The 19,255-nt window shown below is 45.5% G+C and overlaps 1 protein-coding gene across 3 annotated transcripts in view; it reads left to right on the top strand.

The window, feature by feature from the left end:
• Window positions 1-19,255, top strand: part of RPS6KA1 (ribosomal protein S6 kinase A1) — a 235,942-nt gene that overhangs the window by 145,106 nt on the left and 71,581 nt on the right. For all 3 annotated transcript variants that reach the window (XM_077481041.1, XM_077481042.1, XM_077481040.1), the window contains one exon: window positions 18,773-18,854. In XM_077481041.1, the coding sequence (XP_077337167.1) occupies window positions 18,773-18,854 (82 nt within the window). The remainder of the gene's footprint in view (window positions 1-18,772; window positions 18,855-19,255) is intronic.

The raw sequence follows: 19,255 nt of genomic DNA, 5'->3' as shown, positions 1-19,255 counted from the left end.
TCTTCTGGTCTGAAGGTGATGTGCTGGGAGAGCCGGAATTCCGCATACCAATCAGGAAGGGCAACATACGATATATCTAGCGTGCGGCAGAAGGAGTCTAGATCCTCTGGTACTCTTAGCGTAGCTGTATGGCCCTGGCGGGAGGCTTGGAGAGCAAAGGGAAACCTCCATTGATGGCGAATCTCGCTGCTCTTCAGGATCTCCAGCAGAGGGTGTAAATCTCTTCGGTGTCTAAGCGTGATTGCTGACAAATCTTGATAGATGTGGATAGCATGTTCTTCAAAATTTAAATGTATTCTCTCTCTGGCCTTCTTAAGGATATCTTCTTTAATGGCAACGTCATTAATATAGCATATCATGTCTCGGCGGGTCTACCTCCTTGCCCTTAGGACGGAGCGCTCTATGGATGCTTTCCATAGCGATGGCCGTTTGGGGAGGTCTATCCAGCAGATCGTTAAATAAAGACGTGACAGTGCTCAGCAATTGATCAGGTTCCACCGATTCCGGCAGGCCCCTTACTCGAAGGTTGTGCCTGCGGCCTCTGTCGATATCTTCGACGTGACGCTGGAGGTCCCTAAGCTGTAGAGTGTGGGTATCCAGCTTGCGGTCAGTCTGCCTGAGCGCCTGTTGTTGTTGTTGATCCGCCTTCAATTCCACAGCTTGTACCCGGCCTGTGATCGCTTGGATCTCATGGCGGAGATCCGAAATGGCAGCCGTGAGCGTCTCTTTAATGTCCATAGCGACCGCCCTGCAAGTCCTGGAGGCTCTGGTGTTGGTGGGGAGAGTGATGTCTCCTCAGAAGTGATTCCCTGTTCCGCTGGAGTGAGGGTAATCCCGATATGGCTTCGGGCGGGAGAGCTGGCTGCCATGTTGGGGCCCTGATTGCGGAAGAGCTCCGGTATCGTGTGGTGAGAGCGGGTCCCTAGGTCTCTAGGTGAGCGGGAAGCAGATTGATCCCGGGAGGATGTCCCCATGTTTCTGTGGGTGATCAGCTAAGTTGTCTCCGATTGTCTGGTGCTAAAGGCCACAGGCGAGACAGAGCTCAGGCACTAGGCATCCATCTTCGTCCAAGGCTAGCCACGCCCCGCATATTTTATATACAGTGGTGTGAAAAAGTGTTTGCCCCCTTCCTCATTTCCTGTTCCTTTGCATGTTTGTCACACTTAAGTGTTTCGGAACATCAAACCAATTTAAACAATAGTCAAGGACAACACAAGTAAACACAAAATGCAATTTGTAAATGAAGGTGTTTATTATTAAAGGTGAAAAAAAATCCAAACCATCATGGCCCTGTGTGAAAAAGTGATTGCCCCCCTTGTTAAAACATACTATAACTGTGGTTGTCCACACCTGAGTTCAATTTCTCTAGCCACACCCAGGCCTGATTATTGCCACACCTGTTCACAATCAAGGCATCACTTAAATAGGAGCTGCTTGACACAGTAAGGTTCACCAGAAGATCCTTAAAAGCTACACATCATGCCGAGACCCAAAGAAATTCAGGAACAATTGAGAAAGAAAGTAATTGAGATCTATCAGTCTGGAAAGGGTTATAAAGCCATTTCCAAAGCATTGGGAATCCAGCGAACCACAGTGAGAGCCATTATCCACAAATGGTGAAGACATGGAACAGTGGTGAACCTTCCCAGGAGTGGCCGGCCGCCCAAAATTACCCCAAGAGCGCAGCGATGACTCATCCAAGAGGTCACAAAAGACCCCACAACAATGTCCAAGGAACTGCAGGCCTCACTTGCCTCAGTTAAGGTCAGCGTTCATGCCTCCACCATCAGGAAAAGACTGGGCAAAAATGGCCTGCATGGCAGAGTTCCAAGGAGAAAACCACTGCTGAGCAAAAAGAACATCAAAGCTCGTCTCAATTTCTCCACAACACATCTTGATGATCCCCAAGACTTTTGGGACAACATTCTGTGGACCGATGAGACAAAAGTGGAACTCTTTGGAAGGTGTGTGTCCAAGTATATCTGGCGTAGAAGGAACACTGCATTTCATAAAAAGAACATTATACCAACAGTAAAATATGGTGGTGGTAGTGTGATGGTCTGGGGCTGTTTTGCTGCTTCAGGACCTGGAAGACTTGCCGTGATAAAAGGAACTATGAATTCTGCTGTCTACCAAGAGATCCTGAAGGAGAATATCCGACCATCTGTTCGTGTACTCAAGCTGAAACGAACTTGGGTTCTGCAGCAGGACAATGATCCTAAACACACCAGCAAGTCCACCACCGAATGGCTGAAGAAAAACAAAATGAAGACTTTGGAGTGGCCTAGCCAAAGTCCTGACCTGAATCCTATTGAGATGTTGTGGTATGACCTTAAAAAGGCCGTTCATGCTCGAAAACCCTCTAATGTAACTGAATTAGGACAATTCTGCAAAGATGAGTGGGCCAAAATTCCTCCAGGACGCTGTAAAAGCCTCATTGCACGTTATCGCAAACGCTTGGTTGCAGTTGTTGCTGCTAAGGGTGGCCCAACCAGTTATTAGGTTTAGGGGGCAATCACTTTTTCACACAGGGCCATGATGGTTTGGATTTTTTTTCACCTTTAATAATAAACACCTTAATTTACAAATTGCATTTTGTGTTTACTTGTGTTGTCCTTGACTATTGTTTAAATTGGTTTGATGTTCCGAAACACTTAAGTGTGACAAACATGCAAAGGAACAGGAAATGAGGAAGGGGGCAAACACTTTTTCACACCACTGTATACTGCGATTCTGTACTTGCCAAATATGCTGCAGAAATCTCTCTCCACTGAGTCTGGCTGCATCCATTTTAAATGTGGGCAGCTGCTGCCTGTTCACTTCCTGGATTAAGACACACAGGCACACCTCCAGCTCTCATTGACCCTCTTATGACTCACCCACCTCCATTCCTGGCAAACTCTCACAAGAGTGAGAGAGAGAGAGCTGTGCATGATGTCATAAGACTAGGCTTTTTATCAGACAAGAGGGAGGAAGTGGGCTATATAAGGTATTTACTGGCAGGAAAAACGTTTTACTATCCAAAGTTAAAACAGGGACAGAGGATTTAATAGATGGAAAGATGAAAAAATGACTGACGTTCTGCTTTAAAGACACTAGGTATTACTCCAAGACATTTAATACTTACATCTTGATCTCATTCTCATTGACCAATGTTTTTTTGAGTAATGTCTAATCTTCCATAGAATCTATAACTATCTCTGAACACTCTCTGGTGATGCTGTCCATCTGCCTACCAGACAGTGGGTATGGAGACACTTAGATGACCCAACTACTCTAGAGGTGGTATCCCGCTCCCTACAGTTTTTCTTTGAAACTAATTCATCTGTCACACGAGGGGAACTATGATTAAATAGGTATTGCTGAATCTTGACTTCTTTCTTTACATGACTGGGCTATTAATATTTCTGGCTATGCTTTTTTGGAAAGACAGGGTAAAATGGAGGGGTGGTGGTGTCTCTCTGTGAGGCGTGATCTCAAAGTGAGTGTGAAAGAGGACCTAGGGGATTTTACCTACCCCGAAATTGACTGGAGTAACGGCACTGCTGGAACAGCTAAAGGGCGAACATTTTTAAACCTATTGCAAGATAATTTTATGGTCCAGTTTGAGGGCCCAACTAGGAATGATGCTCTTCTGGACCTAGTAATCTCAAACCATGCAGAGCTTATTACCAATATTTATATAAAGTAACATCTGGGTAGCAGTGAACATATCATGATTTCATTTATTGTTAGCTGTAAGCAACAAACATACAGGAAATATTAAAACACTTCACTTTAAGAGAGCAAATTTTCCAAGGATGAGGGCTGCTCTCCAAGACTTAGACCGGGAGGGAATATTGGCATTGATGAACACAGAACAGAAATGGGAATTCTTCAAAAAGACTGTATGCAAACTCACTGCAAAGTATAATTCCGTGGGCAATAGGTTTTATTTTTAGCATTCTAACCTTATGTGGCTCACGGCCAAAGTTAAAATAAATAAGAAAAGTGCTTTTAAAAAGAAAAAAAAATGAAGGAACACTATCATGGTTTAAAAGTTACAAAGAACATAACAGAATATGTAAAAAAAAAAAAAAAAAAAATCAAGGAGGCAAAAAATCAAAACTAAGGACTGATTTCAAAAGATAGGACAAACCCCAAAAAATCTTCTTCAAATATATTAATAGTAAAAAGGTCAGGACTGAGCATGTAGACCCTTTACAAAATAATCTGGAGGATGACTGGGGACAAAGAGCAGGCAAATTTATTAAATACTTTCTTCAGCTCTGTGTATACAAAGGAGCTGGGGGAGCTCAAGCCCATAATGGGGATGGTATTGCACAGCTCCAAATGTTCCACAATGTCTCAAAAGTTATATGGTCCAAAAATATTTAGAGAATGAAGGTGGATAAAGCACCTCAACCAGATGGCATCTACCCACAGATCCTGAAAGAATTAAGCTCTGTCATTTCAAAGCCATTTTCAAATTTTTAGAGACTCTTTAATGACTGGAATAGTACCACTAGATTGGTGTAGGGCCAATGTGGTGCCTATATTTAACTTCTACAGTCTGGAAGATACTGGAGATTTTAACCACTTCATCCCCAGAAGAATGACCAGGCCATTTGCGATACGGCACTGCGTCGCTTTAACTGACAATTGCACGGTCGTGCGACGCTGTGCCCAAACAAAATTGATGTCCTTTTTTTCCCCTGCAAATAGAGCTTTCTTTTGGTGCTGTTTGATCATCTCTGCGTTTTTTTTCGTTTTTTTTTTGTTCATTTTTTTTGCACTATAAACAAAAAGAGCGTCAATTTTGAAAATATTTTTTACTTTTTGCTGTAATAGCCCCAATTCTTTTTTAAAAAGCAAATTTCTTCCTCAGTTTAGGCTGATATGTATTCTTCTACGTGTTTTTGGTAATAAAAATTGCAAAAAGCGTATATTGGTTTGCACAAAAGTTAAAGCGCCTACAAAATGGGGGATACGACATTATGGCGGACATATCGGACACTTTTTTTGACACATTTTTGGGACCATTGGCATTTATACAGCGATCAGTGCTAAAAAATGCACTGATTACTGTGTAAACTCACTGGCAGGGCAGGGAGGGGGTTAACGCTAGGGGCGCTCAAGGGATTAACGGTGTTCCCTATGTGTGTGTGTGTGTTCTAACTGTGGGGGATGTGACTGACTATAGGAGATGAGAGGTCGTGGTTCCCAGCTTGTAATAACTCACAATCTCTCTCCTCTCAGAACTGGGATGTGTGTGTTTACACACACAAGTCCCTGTTCTGCCTCTCATGCCCGTGATCGCTTGTGGCCAGCGGTCATCGCAACCGCCGGTCACGAGCTTCGTTGCCCCCGCTGTGCAGCGTGCATATATCACCTGCTATCCCGCTTAAAGGGACCAACTTGCAGCTCCGATGGTTCACGGGATCGTGCCAACCTTCCTCAGTATGACATCGGTTGGTCGGCAAGTGGTTAATAAAAGACCACATACAGGCATACCCCGCTTTAAGTACACTCGCTTTACGTACACTCGCAAATACAGACATACCCGCTAGTGTACATAAACTACCTTGCAAGTGCAGACATCCCATGCAGCTGCAGTATGGCCTGGAAGAGGCGGAGCTTCTGCCCGGAGTTGAGAGGCAGAGTTGCCAGCCAGCCCAGAGTTGCTGCCTAAACATAAGTGGTGGATTACTATAAACTTCACACCCACCATAGAAGTGAAAAAAGATATTGCTTCACTTTAAGTACGTCTTCATTTTAGATACATGCCCTGGTCCCATTGTGTAATTAAAAGTGGGGTATGCCTATAGATGAGTTCTTGCTGGGAAAAAAATATTTTAAGCAACAGACAGCTTGGATTAATCAAAGACAGACGTCAAACAAACCTGATTTCTTTTAATGAGGAGGTAAGTAAAACCTTGGACAGAGGGGTGGCTGTGGACGTAGTATACTTGGATTTCATAAAAGCATTTGACACAGTTAACCACGACTAGGGATGAGCTTCGTGTTCGAGTCGAACATACGTTCGACTCGAACATCGGCTGTTCGGCGAAGTCGGAACGTTATGGGCCGTTCGCGACAAATTTGTGTGGCGCTCCTGGCCCACAATGCACTGCGTCATCGCAGTGCATTGCTGGCTCATGATTGGCCAAGCATGCACTGTGACCCCGCATGCTTGGCCAATCACAGCGCAGCAAGGAGAGCCATGATTGGCCACAGGCAGGATGCCTGTGGCCAATCATAGCTCAGGCTGTGTAGTACACGCCCCACACTATATAAGGCCGCCAGCGCGACGGCCTAGTGTAGTGTGTTGGCGTCTGAAGCAGTTAGTGGGTGTTCTGTGTACCTTCAACACAGTACACACCGATCGTTTTCGGCCGATTTTCGATCTTGCTGTTGTGTAGTGGTTGTTGTCTGTGTGCCCTGACCGCAGTATACACCGCTATATTCACCTCACCTATATAGCTAGTGATCTATCTTTTATAATAGAGCTTGCAGTCAGTAGTGTTAGGAGCTTGTGCGTGCTGTATGCGTGCTCTGTACCCAGTACACACCGCTATATCCACCTACATAGCTCTTCTCTATTTGAGCCCACTTGCCATCTGCAGGAGTTATTGGAAGTTGTGTGTGCCTCCAGCACAGTATACATCTGTATATACCCCTTTATCTCTGGTGTTCTATAAAAAAAGGCATCTGCAGGAGTTAGTGGGTGTTTTGTGCCTCCAGCACAATATACACTACCCAACTCCCTTCAGGCCATTACCATGTCTGGAAGGCCAGCAAGGAGAGGCAGACAGGCGCGAGCCGATAAGAGGGCAAGCAGGCTCTGTGTCTAGAGGTCATGGACGCGGTGCATTGTCATCAGCACGTGGCCATGGGACACGCTTGTCCTCCTTTTCGGCAGCTGGACATGTTGAACCGCAACATGCCAATGACTTGGTAGAGTGGATGACCAAGCCTTCTTCATCCTCCTCATCCTCTCTCACCCAGTCTCAGGGTACTAGCAAAGCAGCTGCCAACGCATCGTCTTCCCTCGTCTCAATGTCATCATCAGTGACTCCATCCCTAGACCCACCATGTCCTCCTGAGGAGTCTCCTGAACTCTTTGAGCACAGTGTTGGGTACATGCTCCAGGAGGATGCCCAGTGTTTTGTAGCCTCTGATGACACTCAGCTAGAGGAAGGCAGTAGAGTGAATGCAGAGAGAGGGGATGCTCAAGAAGGACAGCAATCTGGCAGTCATGTTCCACAAGCTGCAGCATATTGCCAGGTTTGCTACAGCGATGAAGAGGGAGGGGATGGTGAGGGCACTGACTCCACGTGGGTGCCTGGTAGGAGAGAGGAGGAGGAGGAGGCACATGTCCAATGAGGCAGGATGCCCTCCGGGGGCCAGCTTAGGGGCAGCACACCGACTAAATCACACCACAGAGCTCCGCCTGTGCAGGGCGCTGCCTCTGCGCGTTATTCTAAAAGTTCTTTTGGTGTGGGCCTTTTTTGAGACTAGTGCATCAGATCGCACCGCTGCTATTTGCAACATATGTCTCAAGCGTATCTCGCGTGGCCAAAACATCAGCCGCTTGGGCACCACATGCTTGACCAGACATATGTTGACCTGCCATGCAGCTCGTTGGCAAGCGTACCTCAAAGACCCACACCAAAGAACAAAGCAGACCTCTCTTTGCTCCTCATCAGCTGGCATCTCCAACCCCACTAGACCTTCAGTCCTCTCTGAAACCTGCTCTGAGAGGAATGAAGGTGTAGAATTAGGTGTGTCACAGCCAAGTGCTTCCGGGCACTCTGCTAGCAGTACACCCACGTCCGATTATAGCAGGCAAATGTCCCTGCCCCAGCTGCTGGACCGGCAAAAGAAGTTCACTCCCAGCCATCCACATGCCCAGCGGTTGAATGCTAGCTTGGCTAAATTGCTAGCACTTCAACTGCTGCCTTTTCAGTTGGTATACTCGGCCCCCTTCCGTGAGTTTGTACAGTTGCAGGTCCCCAAACGCCACTTTTTCTCACGGAAGGCGATTCCGGCTCTCTACCGGCATGTGGAAGGCAATGTCCTTGCCTCGCTGGACAGGGCGGTCAGCGGTAAGGTGCATATTACCGCTGACTCATGGTCCAGCAGGCATGGACAGGGACGTTACCGGTCTTTCACGGCCCATTGGGTCACTCTTCTGGCAGCTGGGAAGGATGCAGGACAAGGTGCAGTAGTGTTGGAGGTTGTTCCGCCACCACGCCTCCAAAATGCTACTATTGGTTGTGGAACACCTCTCTCCTCCACCCCCTCCTCTTCTTCTTCCTCCATGGCCTCTTCCAGTGCTCTATCCTCAGAACCAGCGGTGCTCCGTAGGCGTTCCAGGGGCTACGCAAGTACGCAGGCAAAACGATGCCATGCCGTGCTTGCGCTGGTTTGTTTGGGGGACAGGAGCCACACTGGGGCGGATGTTTTGTCAGCTCTGCAGGGGCAGGCCGAGAGGTGGTTGACGCCATGCCAGCTTAAGCCAGGAATGGTGGTTTGCGACAATGGCACCAACCTCCTCTCCGCCCTCCGACAGGGACAACTGACCCATGTGCCCTGTGTAGCTCACGTCCTTAACCTGGTGGTGCAGCGGTTCTTGGGCAGGTACCCCAGCTTACAGGATGTCCTGAAGTAGGCCAGGAAAGTCTGTGTGCATTTCCGCCGATCATTTAAGGCCTGTGCTCGGCTGGCTGAGCTCCAAAGGGAGTTGAACCTGCCCAAGAACCGCCTTATATGCGACATGCCCACCAGGTGGAACTCAACGTTGGCCATGCTGCAGCGACTGCACACGCAGCAGAGGGCCATCAATGAGTACCTGTGCGACTACGGCACCATTACAGGGTCAGGGGAGCTCGGTTTTTTCTCACCATGCCAGTGGGGCATGATCAGGGATGCATGCACTGTCCTGTCACCGTTTGAGGAGGCCACAAGGATGGTGAGCAGTGACAGTGCATGCATCAGTGACACTGTACCTCTTGTCCACCTCTTGGAGCATACGCTGCGTGGAATAATGGACAGGGCACTTGAGGCAGAACAGAGGCAGGAAGAGGAGGACTTCCTTGCCTCTCAAGGCCCCCTTTATCCAGACAGTGTTCCTGCTGTGCCACCCATCACACAGGAAGAGGATGAGGAGGAGGAAGAGGAGGAGGAGGAGGAGGAGGATGATTGTGTCAGCATGGAGGTGGAGGCTGGCACTCAGCATCAGCAGCAGCAGTCTTGTAGGGATGATTTACAATCCCAAGAAACATGTGGACTTGTACGTGGCTGGGAGGAGGTAGCTGCGGATCATGTTGCCCTTAGTGACCCAGAGGACTCCGGACCGAATGCCTCAGCTAACCTACGCTGCATGGCCTTCCTGATCCTGCAGAAGGATCCTCGTATTCTTCGGATCAAGGAGCGGGACCATTACTGGCTGGCCACTCTCCTTGATCCACGGTACAAGGGTAAGGTTGCCGACCTTATCTTGCCATCGCAGAGGGAGCAGAGGATGAGACATCTCCGGGAGGCCTTGCAGAAAGGTCTGTGCAACGCGTTCCCAGAGACTGGGAGGTTACAAACTCCTGGTCCTGGACAACGTGTTGCTGAGGCATCGGTCAGAAAGAGTGGTGGAGAAGGTGGCCGTCCGACTGATGCTTTCAGACAATTTTTTAGTCCGCAGCCCCAAGGTATGATCGGTTCCAGCAACCATCGCCAGCGTCTGATTTACATGGTGCAGGAATACCTAGGGGCAAGGTCAGACTTGGACACCTTTCCCACCGAAAATCCTCTGGCTTACTGGGTCTTGGGGATGGATCACTGGCCAGAGCTTGCACAGTATGCAATTGAGCTACTGGCCTGTCCTGCATCCAGCGTTCTTTCGGAACACACCTTCAGTGCTGCTGGTGGCTTTGTTACCGATCACAGGGTGCTCCTGTCCACCGAATCAGTTGATCGACTGACCTTCATCAAGATGAATCAGTCTTGGATCACCCAAAGCTACCAAGCACCTGAAGCTGATGTAACTGAATAATTTTTTTGGAAATATCACATCCCTTCAAGACTGCCTATGCTGATGCTGAGTGACTGTCCTGTTATGTTGATTGTCTATCCTCTTCCTCCTCCGCTGATATGTTGGAAGAACATTTCTGGCTCTGGGTGATGCCATCAGCCCAATTTTTCTGCCCCTGTTTAACAGGGGCGTTTAATTACAATTTTTGATGCAATGCTTTGCAGCAGGGCCAATTCCTGCAATAAAACTAGAGTATATGGGAGAGGTTGCAGTTTGGTGGCACCAGCACCCGTGCCTAAGGCCCAATTTTTCTGCCCCTGTTCAACAGGGACATGTAAATACAATTCTTGATATAATATTTCACAGGAGGGCCCCTTCCTGTGCCCTCCCAGAGTAACTGTGAGGACTTAGTGTTGTGGCACCAGCACCACAACCACCAAAGGTCAATTTTTCTACCACTGTTCAACAATAACATGTAATTACAATTCTTGATATAATCGTTCACAACAGGGCGCTCCAGCGCCCACCAAGAGTCACTTTGAGGGCTTACAATGTTGTGGCAAAACCAACACCTTGTTCCACCATTTCTGCAGAGCATATAGGGCAGGCCCCTACTTTCAAACATCCAACTTACAAACCTCTCCTACTTGCAAACGGAAGGAGACAACAGCAAGTGAGATGAAAAAAGATGGACGACAAAACAAATTATACAGGGGTGATAACCCTTCCCTATGTTTTCCAAAAAGCTTAAAAATAGTTTTTTTGACTGGAGCTACACTTTAAAAATGTACCAGTTGAAAATTACAAACAGATTCAACTTAACACAACAAACCTACACAGTCCCTGTCTTGTTTGCACTGCCTGTATACTGCTGTTCTGAGTATATAGGGCCTGGGGGCCACACGCATTTCCTTTTTTTTAATGTGGGTACTGGGTTCCCCTTAATATGCGTACAAGACCCAAAGGGGCTGGTAATAGGCAGGGAGGGCTACCCATGCCATTTTTCTCAATGATTTTCAACCATATTGCAGGAACCAGATATAACATTAAAATCGCAAGCGGTTTTAAATGGTGTTATTTCCGTTTTAATGTAATTTTGTGCGGGGACTGTTCTAAACACGGGAAACACGTGACACTTCACAGGCATACTACAGACACCCCCCAGGCACCATATTTAAATAATTATTTCACTTTTTATTTTTTTCACTTTAATCGTCATTAAAATCAGTGCTCCCGCCAAAACGGACATTTTTAAAAACATTTTAGGCATTGACCCATGTCCCCTGGGGCAGGAGTCAGGTCCCCAAACCCTTTTTAGGACAGTATCTTGCATATTAGCCATTAAAATTAGCACTTTTAATTTCGAACATTCGAGTCCCATAGACTTCAATGGGCTTCTAAAGTTCGTACGAATTTGGGGTCCGTTCGAAAGTTCTGGTGCGAACCGAACCGGGGGGTGTTCGGCTCATCCCTAACCACGACTAATGTGTAAGGTAAAGTCTACAGGCTTGGAAAGATCAGTTTGTAAATGGATTGAAAACTGGCTAAAAGACAGACAGAATTCAGAGTAGTGGTTAATTATTCTTACTCTGAATGCTCTAAGGTTATCAGTGGTGTACCCCAAGGTTCAGTGTTGAGACCCTTGCTTTTTGATATCTTTATAAATGATATAGGGTTGGGGTTTAAAAAAAGTACATTTTCTGTCTTTGCAGATGACACCAAGCTATGCAGTGGAATAACATCCTCACAGGAGGTCTCCAATTTACAAGCTGACCTCAATTAACTGTTAACCACTTAAGGACCGGAAGGTTTACCACCTTTAAAGTCGGGTCATTTTTTGCGATACAGCACTGACAATTGTGTGGACATGCGATGCTGTACCCAAGCAAAATTGACGTCCTTTTTTCTTCCCACAAATAGAGCTTTCTTTTGGTGGTATTTGGTCACCTCTGCGGTTTTCATTTTTTGCGCTATAAACAGAGGGACAATTTTGAGAAAAAAAAAACTTTTTTACTTTTGCTATAATAACTATCCCCAAAAAATCTAAAAAAAAAAAAAAAAAAAAATTTCTTCCTCAGCTTACGTAAATATGTATTCATATTTTTGGTAAGAGATCGCAATAAGCGTATATTGATTGGTTTTCGCAAAAGTTATAGTGTCTACAAAGTAGGTGCTAGATTTATGACATTTTTATTATTTTTATTTTTTGCTAGTAATGGCGACCGGGATTGCGGCGGACAGATGGAACACTTTTTTGCCTTTTTTTGGGAATGGGGGCTTGGCTGACTGGAGGAGGAGAGAGATCGTTGTTCCTAATCACTAGGAAAAGATTATCACTCTCAGCTCCCCTCCCCTACTTTCAGAACGAGAATCAGCTGTGTTTACATAGGCAGAACCGCATTCTTCCTCTGTGTGGAGCGATTGCGGGTGGCCGACTGACATTGCGCCCGGGCTCCGGGGCTGCGTGCACCTGCTATATTACACAAAGTGACGTACGATGATGCCGATTCACGTAATAGAGCCAGCCTGCCGCAGCTGGTCTTTAGGTGGTTAACCACTTCAATACCGGGCACTTAGACAACTTCCTGCCCAAGCCAATTTTCAGCTTTCAGCTCTGTAGCAATTTGACAATAGCGTGGTCATACAACACTATACCCAAACAAATTTATCATTTTGTTCCCACAAATAGAGCTTTCTTTTGGTGGTATTTGATCACGTCTGCGATTTTTTTTTTTTTACAACAAATATAAAATTTTGAAAAAAAACAAGTTTCTTTGTTTCTGTTAACATTTTTTGTAAATAAGTTGGTTTCTTCACTGATAAGGCGGCACTGATGGGCACCGATGAGGTGGCACTGATAGGTGGCACTGATGGGCACTCATGGGCGGTGACACTGATGGGCACTCATGGGCGGTGGCACTGATCAGTACTTTTAGGTGGCTCTGCTGGACACTGATAGGTGGCATTGCTGGGTATCACTGTTTTTATTTTGGTACATGTTGATGCCAGTCAGTGCCCATTTGTGGGCACTGACTGGCAGATTGGGCATCATGTGCACATGTGGCTGGCCATGGGGTACATACCTGGCCATCCACATGTTGTCCACTTCCCTGGTGGTCTAGTGTGTGTATCTGAGGGGAGGCTGCGCTGATAAACAATCAGCGCAAACTCCCCCTGTCAGGAGAGCCGCCAATCTGCTCTCCTCTACTTGCCTCTGTCAGATGCGAGTGAGGAAATGCCGATCACAGGCTTTTCCTGTTGACATCACTATCAGCCATGATTGGACACGGCTGATCACATGGTAAAGAGCCTCCGAGATCAGTGTAGCGGTGTGTCAGACTGACGCACCGCTCCACCGATTGCAGCGATGCTCGCCAATGGGCACGCGGCTGCATGTTATTCTGAAGGATGTCATATGACGCCAAGTCAGGATAACAGAACCTCTTCCCAGGTGTCCATTTGCTATTGACCGGGCAGGAAGTGGTTAATTGAGCAAATGAGATTTAATGTTGATAAATGTAAAGTTATGCATGCATCATACATACTAGGGGGAGTACAACTGGGGAAATCCATAGTGGAGAAGGATCTGGGGGTTTTGGTATATCAAAAGCTTAATGGTATGCAATGCCAAGCTGTGGTTTCCAAAGCAAGCAAAGTCCTTTCCTGTATTGATTGGTATGGACGCCAGAGAGAGATCATTTTGCCCCTGTGCAAATCATTAGTAAGACCTCATCTGGAATATGCAATTCAGTTTTTAGGCATCAGTTATCGAAAATGATATGGGGGAACTGGAGACAGTGCAGAGAAGGGCAATCAAATGGATAAGAGGCATGACGTCAGCCAGAAGGAGCGAGGGGGGGGGGGGGCGTTCACGTGAGCGCCAATCATCTAGACCAGACAGGTTTAATGGTGGCCATGAAGCCAGGGACAATACTATCCGGGCATTACATCTCCTACTGTACATTGGGCCCAGCACTGCTGAGTCAACGCCTTGTGTAGTTTTGTCGATTGCATGATGAAAAGGCCTACAACAGGGTGCGCTTAACTTGCATGGTGGAATAACTTTCAAGGCTAGGTCTGGGCGAGCGGATGGTGGGCAGGATTTTTGTGAATGGGATGTTTTCAGATTACTTCAGTATTGGTAATGGGACCAGGCAAAGTTGCCCTTTATCCCCTTTACTGTTTGCCCTTGTGCCTTCCTTAGGATGGTAGGGAACAATAGGGAAATATTTGGGATTTCCTATAGGTTCTACTGACCATAAGCTGCCTGCTTAACCTGATGACCTACTTTTATCTTTCCCAACCTCACACTTCCCTTCCGGTCCTCATGGAGGAACGTCGTAAATTTGGCTAACTAACTTCAAAATTAACTATAATATATCTGAGCTATTATCAATCCACGTTTCTTCTGCCATGGCTGACTCCTTACAACATTCCTTTCAGTTTGGGTGGTAAAAAGGATCACTTTTATATTTAGGAACTAGTATATCACCCAGTCCAAAACTTCTATATGACCTTAACTTTGGTAAGCTATTGGACAAAGTAATAGAGGACTTGAACATTTGGCAGATCCAACCTCTGACTTGGTTTGGGAGGATGAATGTGCTTAAAATGACAAGCCTACCGAGAAAAGTGCATCTACTACATGCAGTGCCCATTGCTTTGCCATAGATTTTTTTATTTTTTTAAACGACTGCCCCAGACTTTTCTGACTTTCGTTTGGCATGGAAACGCCCAAGATTGGCATGTGATACCCTGCATAGACATGAATTGGACAGCGTGGTCGGCCTCCCAGACCTTGCATTTTTCTATATGGCTCTGGTACGCATCCTATATTGGTGTCATGATGCATCAAATAAAGTCTGGGTGCCACTAGAAAAATCAGTAGTGGATAGAAACTTAGCAGGGGCTCCCTGGGTCAGGACTGGTTCTAGAAGACTCTCGGACTGGACTTCGCACCTTGACGATCTGGGATAGATTGAATTTATTGGGCCAATACACTGCCAAGACTTCCCCATTAGCACACTTCAGTGGATTTGTATGGTTCCCAGTGGGTAAGGATATTGGGTTTTTTTTCTCTTAGGGGAACTGACTGCAACACAGCCTGAGCAAAATTTGCCCCCAGGGTAAACTTTTACCACTTGTTACACTGCAATCCTCCTATGGGAGCTTCCCCCTGGCAACATGGAGATACCGTCAGCTTCTGGACTTCTTCCAAGTTGAGACCGCTAAATACTCTCTCCACATTCTGGTCTACAGTATCTCACAAAAGTGAGTACACCCCTCACATTTTTGTAAATGTTTTATTATATCTTTTCATGTGACAACACTGAAGGATTAGTGAGTGTACAGCTTGTATAACAGTGTAAATTTGCTGTCCCCTTAAAACAACTCAACACACAGCCATTAATGTCTGAACTGCTGGCAACAAAAGTGAGTACACCCCTAGGTGAAAATGTCTAAATTGGGTCCAATTATCCATTTTCCCTCCCTGGTGTCATATGACGTGTTAGTATTACAATGTCTCAGGTGTGAATGGGTAGCAAGTGTGTTCAGTGTTCAATTTGGTGTTATCGCTCTCACTTTCTCATACTGGTCACTGGAAGTTCACCATGGCACCTCATGGCAAAGAACTCTCTGAGGACCTTAAAAAATGTTGCTCTGCATAAAGATGACCTAGGCTATAAGAAGATTGCCAAGACTCTGAAACTGAGCTGCAGCACGGTGGCCTAGACCATTTTCAGGTGGATCTGAACGGGAGCTCCATTTACCTCTATGCAGCGTCAGATGTCAGGAGAGACATGTCCGCTGACATCCGATCAGCCCTGATCCGATCCTCTCCGCTAAAACCAGACGGATGCAAACCCTATTTTTCATCCATCTGGTGGATCGGATGAAAATGGACAGGCGTTCTGTAATCATCCGATCCCCCATAGGGAAGAGCGGGGCTCGGACAGGTCCGTCCATGCACAGAGTGCAGAGGCAGACTTGTCATCCGCTGGCTCAGCGGGGATCAACGGAGCAATCCCTACTGAGCTATTTACATGCTCAATGTGGACAGCCCCGTGTGAAAGGGGCCTTAGGAGGTGTGTTACTGGGCAAGTCACCAAGTGAAAACAGAGGGCAAAAAGCCTAAGCTAATAAAACTAATACGGCCATCATTTGTAATGATTGGTAAGCTGCAATATATTACATCTTTGGGTTTGGGTCTAATACTGCTTTAACATCTAGCCTTGTAGCAAATAGATCATATGTACAGTATATCTTTCTAGAGTGCAGTTCTCTGTCTAGGCACGGTCACTTGCCTAGAGCTAAAATACTTTTTTGTTGCTGTAAATTGTGATTGTGTTAATCCAAACTTGTAAAAATCAGTGCTAGAGCCACTTCAAGAACAGTCATGTTACAAGTAGAATACATCTGTATAGAGAGCTCTGATGTCAGCACGCATGTCTGGAAAATGGTGGCATTACACTATTTTTGACCAAGGTTTTTAATGCAGCTTTTTTTTTATTTTTATTTTTTTTGCGGTTTATGAAAACAGAATACAACTGGATTTGGGCATTCTCGTATAACTCTGAAAAGGAAAATTCTTGATTGCATTAGGTAAAGGGCAGCAAACTCATTGAAGCAAACAGTTTCACTGTAACCATTTATCTTTCATTCATTTTAGATTTCAACAGTTTATAATTGACCAGCAGAACTACAATGAGGGTTATCAAGCAAATTAGTGACACAATTAGTCAATAGACTTGTGCATTTGTATTCCCTTTGCATCCGTGTGCTAAGTTTTGAGACTAATTTATTACTAAACACGAGACGTTTCCACTCTGAACAGACGAATAATTGGTCAAAATGGGCTTCATTCAGCCACCATGAGACTTTGGCCCCTTGCACACAGGGCAGTTTTCCTGCCGCTTTTAGCCGTGTCAGGCATATATTTTTTTTTTTTTTTTTCAACAGCTTAAAACCGCATCTCTATGATGTTCTATGTGTCCATGCACACTATGGCCTGTAGAAGCATTTAGTGGAAAGGAAAAGAAAAACCCACTGCTAGTGCATTCAGGTGCAGCGGAGTTTGGGTGAAAAAACATTTGATGCTACTAAAAGCTGCTAGAAGCTCATAAACGCTGGTGCTTGAGCATTAATTTACTACAATGGCCAGAGTAAATTGCTTGTAAAAAGCTTTAGGCATTCCGTTTTTTTTCTGCAAAAACACTACTGGCTTCTAGGAGAGTTAAAGTTGATCCAGGGAATATCTGATTGCCTCTCGGGGGGGGGGGGGGGGGTTCAGAAAGGATTTGTTTTCCCCTGCTGTAGCAAATTGTATCATGCTTTGCTGGGGTTTTTTGCCTTCTTCTGGATCACCTGTGGGTATATGGGATTTTTTCTGTTTATTGGTTGAACTAGATGGAGAGATACGTAGTCCACAAGTCCATCTCAATGCTTAGACCTTAGAGCTAGGGACAAGCTTAGATTTTACGCCCACTGGTTTTATGAGCATGGGAACAAATGTGGCTGCCTCCTGACTAGGATGTTAAAGAAGCAATAGGCTTAATGCCATGTTCATCATTTGACAACTTGGGGCACTCAGGTTGTTGACACCCTATCCATCGCTGGGGAATTCCAGAAGTTTGTGCATCCCTTTACAATAACCCATCTGCCGTCTCCTCTGAGGGGAAATCGGCACATTCTGCTAAGATACAGGCCTACCTGCAGGAATCCGCTTTCCCCAATTTCTCCTCCTGAGATTATAGAGGAACTAGAATGCCCAATCACTAGAGTGCTGTCATTTCTGGCCTACCACTGAGCACGTCCAGGGCCAGATAGTTTTACAAATCAGTATTTAAATATTTTTCTCAATTATAGCAGAGCCACGCTGCCATTCTTTAAATTCTACCACCATTATTAATCCTCTGCTTCCAGAGGTGCTTTTTGGCTCACATCACGGCCAGGCAAAGATCCCCAGTGTTGTGCCCATTATAGGCCCCTTTAATTATTGAATTCAGACACTAAGATATTGGCTAAATTGTTGACTGTTCGCCTTCAGGAACATGTTATAGCTCTTACATATGTTATTGAATCCACACTTGTGTATAGTCTAGGCTGCAGCCTCCCCTAAGAAGCCCCAAAAAGGAGCTCCAATAGTGTGAAATCTATATAATGAGTTGAGGGTGAGTGGCGCTGCCTATGAACTGAAAAGTGATCTAGTAAATCGCCCTTCACATGTGAACGTGCAGTGTGGTGAGATGTAACAAATAATCTAGAACAGTGTTTGTTGTGTGATGACAAACTGTCTGAACAGATGAATAATTGGTCAAAATGGGCTTCATTCAGCCACCATGAGACTTTGGCCCCTTGCACACAGGGCAGTTTTCCTGCCACTTTTAGCCGTGTCAGGCTTTTTTTTTTTTTTCCCCAACAGCTTAAAACTGCATCTCTGTTCTATGTGTCCATGCACACTATGGCTTGTAGAAGCTTTTAGTGGAAAGGAAAAAACAACCTCAGGCATTTGTTTTCTGCAAAAACGCTACTGGCTTCTAGGAGAGTTAAAAAAAAAAAGTGTGCATGAGGCCTTTAGAGCAGCCAAAGGAGAAGTTTGATTCAAAGTATCCCTCCAGTTAAGGTAGCAATTGGATGTATATAGGTAGGATAATCCATTACCGTACCTGATTTTACTACTTATTTTTTTTATTTTTCTTATTTCACCTGTTTTCCATGTGCTTATTTCTTTTGCCTTCTGATTTCATAATTTTTTTTCATCTGCAGGTGTTTCTGGTTCGAAAAATTACTCCACCTGACAATAATCAGTTGTATGCAATGAAAGTCCTCAAAAAGGCTACACTGAAAGGTAAGCAGCTGACAAAAAAAAAAAAAACCTTCCTTTTCTTTTCTATATACTATAGTAGGTGAGGTTGAAAAAAGTCCATAAAGTTCAACCTATGTGTGTGATTATATGTCAGTATTACATTGTATATCCCTGTATGTTGCGTTCGTTCAGGTGCTTATCTAATAGTATTTTTAAACTATCGATGCCCCCCCCCACCGTTGAGACCACTGCCTGTGGAAGAGAATGATACATACTTGTTGCCGCACTTACAGTAAAGAACCTTCTACGTAGTTTAATCACTTTCAGACCGGACCATTTTGCTGGCTTACGACCAGAGCACTTTTTGTGATTCGGCACTGCGATGCTTTAACTGAAGATTGCGCGGTCGTGCAACGTGGCTCACAAACAAAATTGACGTCCTT

The sequence above is a fragment of the Lithobates pipiens genome, unplaced genomic scaffold (genome assembly GCF_037356315.1).
Source record: "Lithobates pipiens isolate NorthernLeopardFrog02 unplaced genomic scaffold, aLitPip1_a1.2 Scaffold_16, whole genome shotgun sequence".
Classification (NCBI taxonomy): domain Eukaryota; kingdom Metazoa; phylum Chordata; class Amphibia; order Anura; family Ranidae; genus Lithobates; species Lithobates pipiens.
The sequence above is the reverse complement of the archived record's forward strand: the minus strand, read 5'-3'. Positions and strand labels throughout refer to the sequence as shown.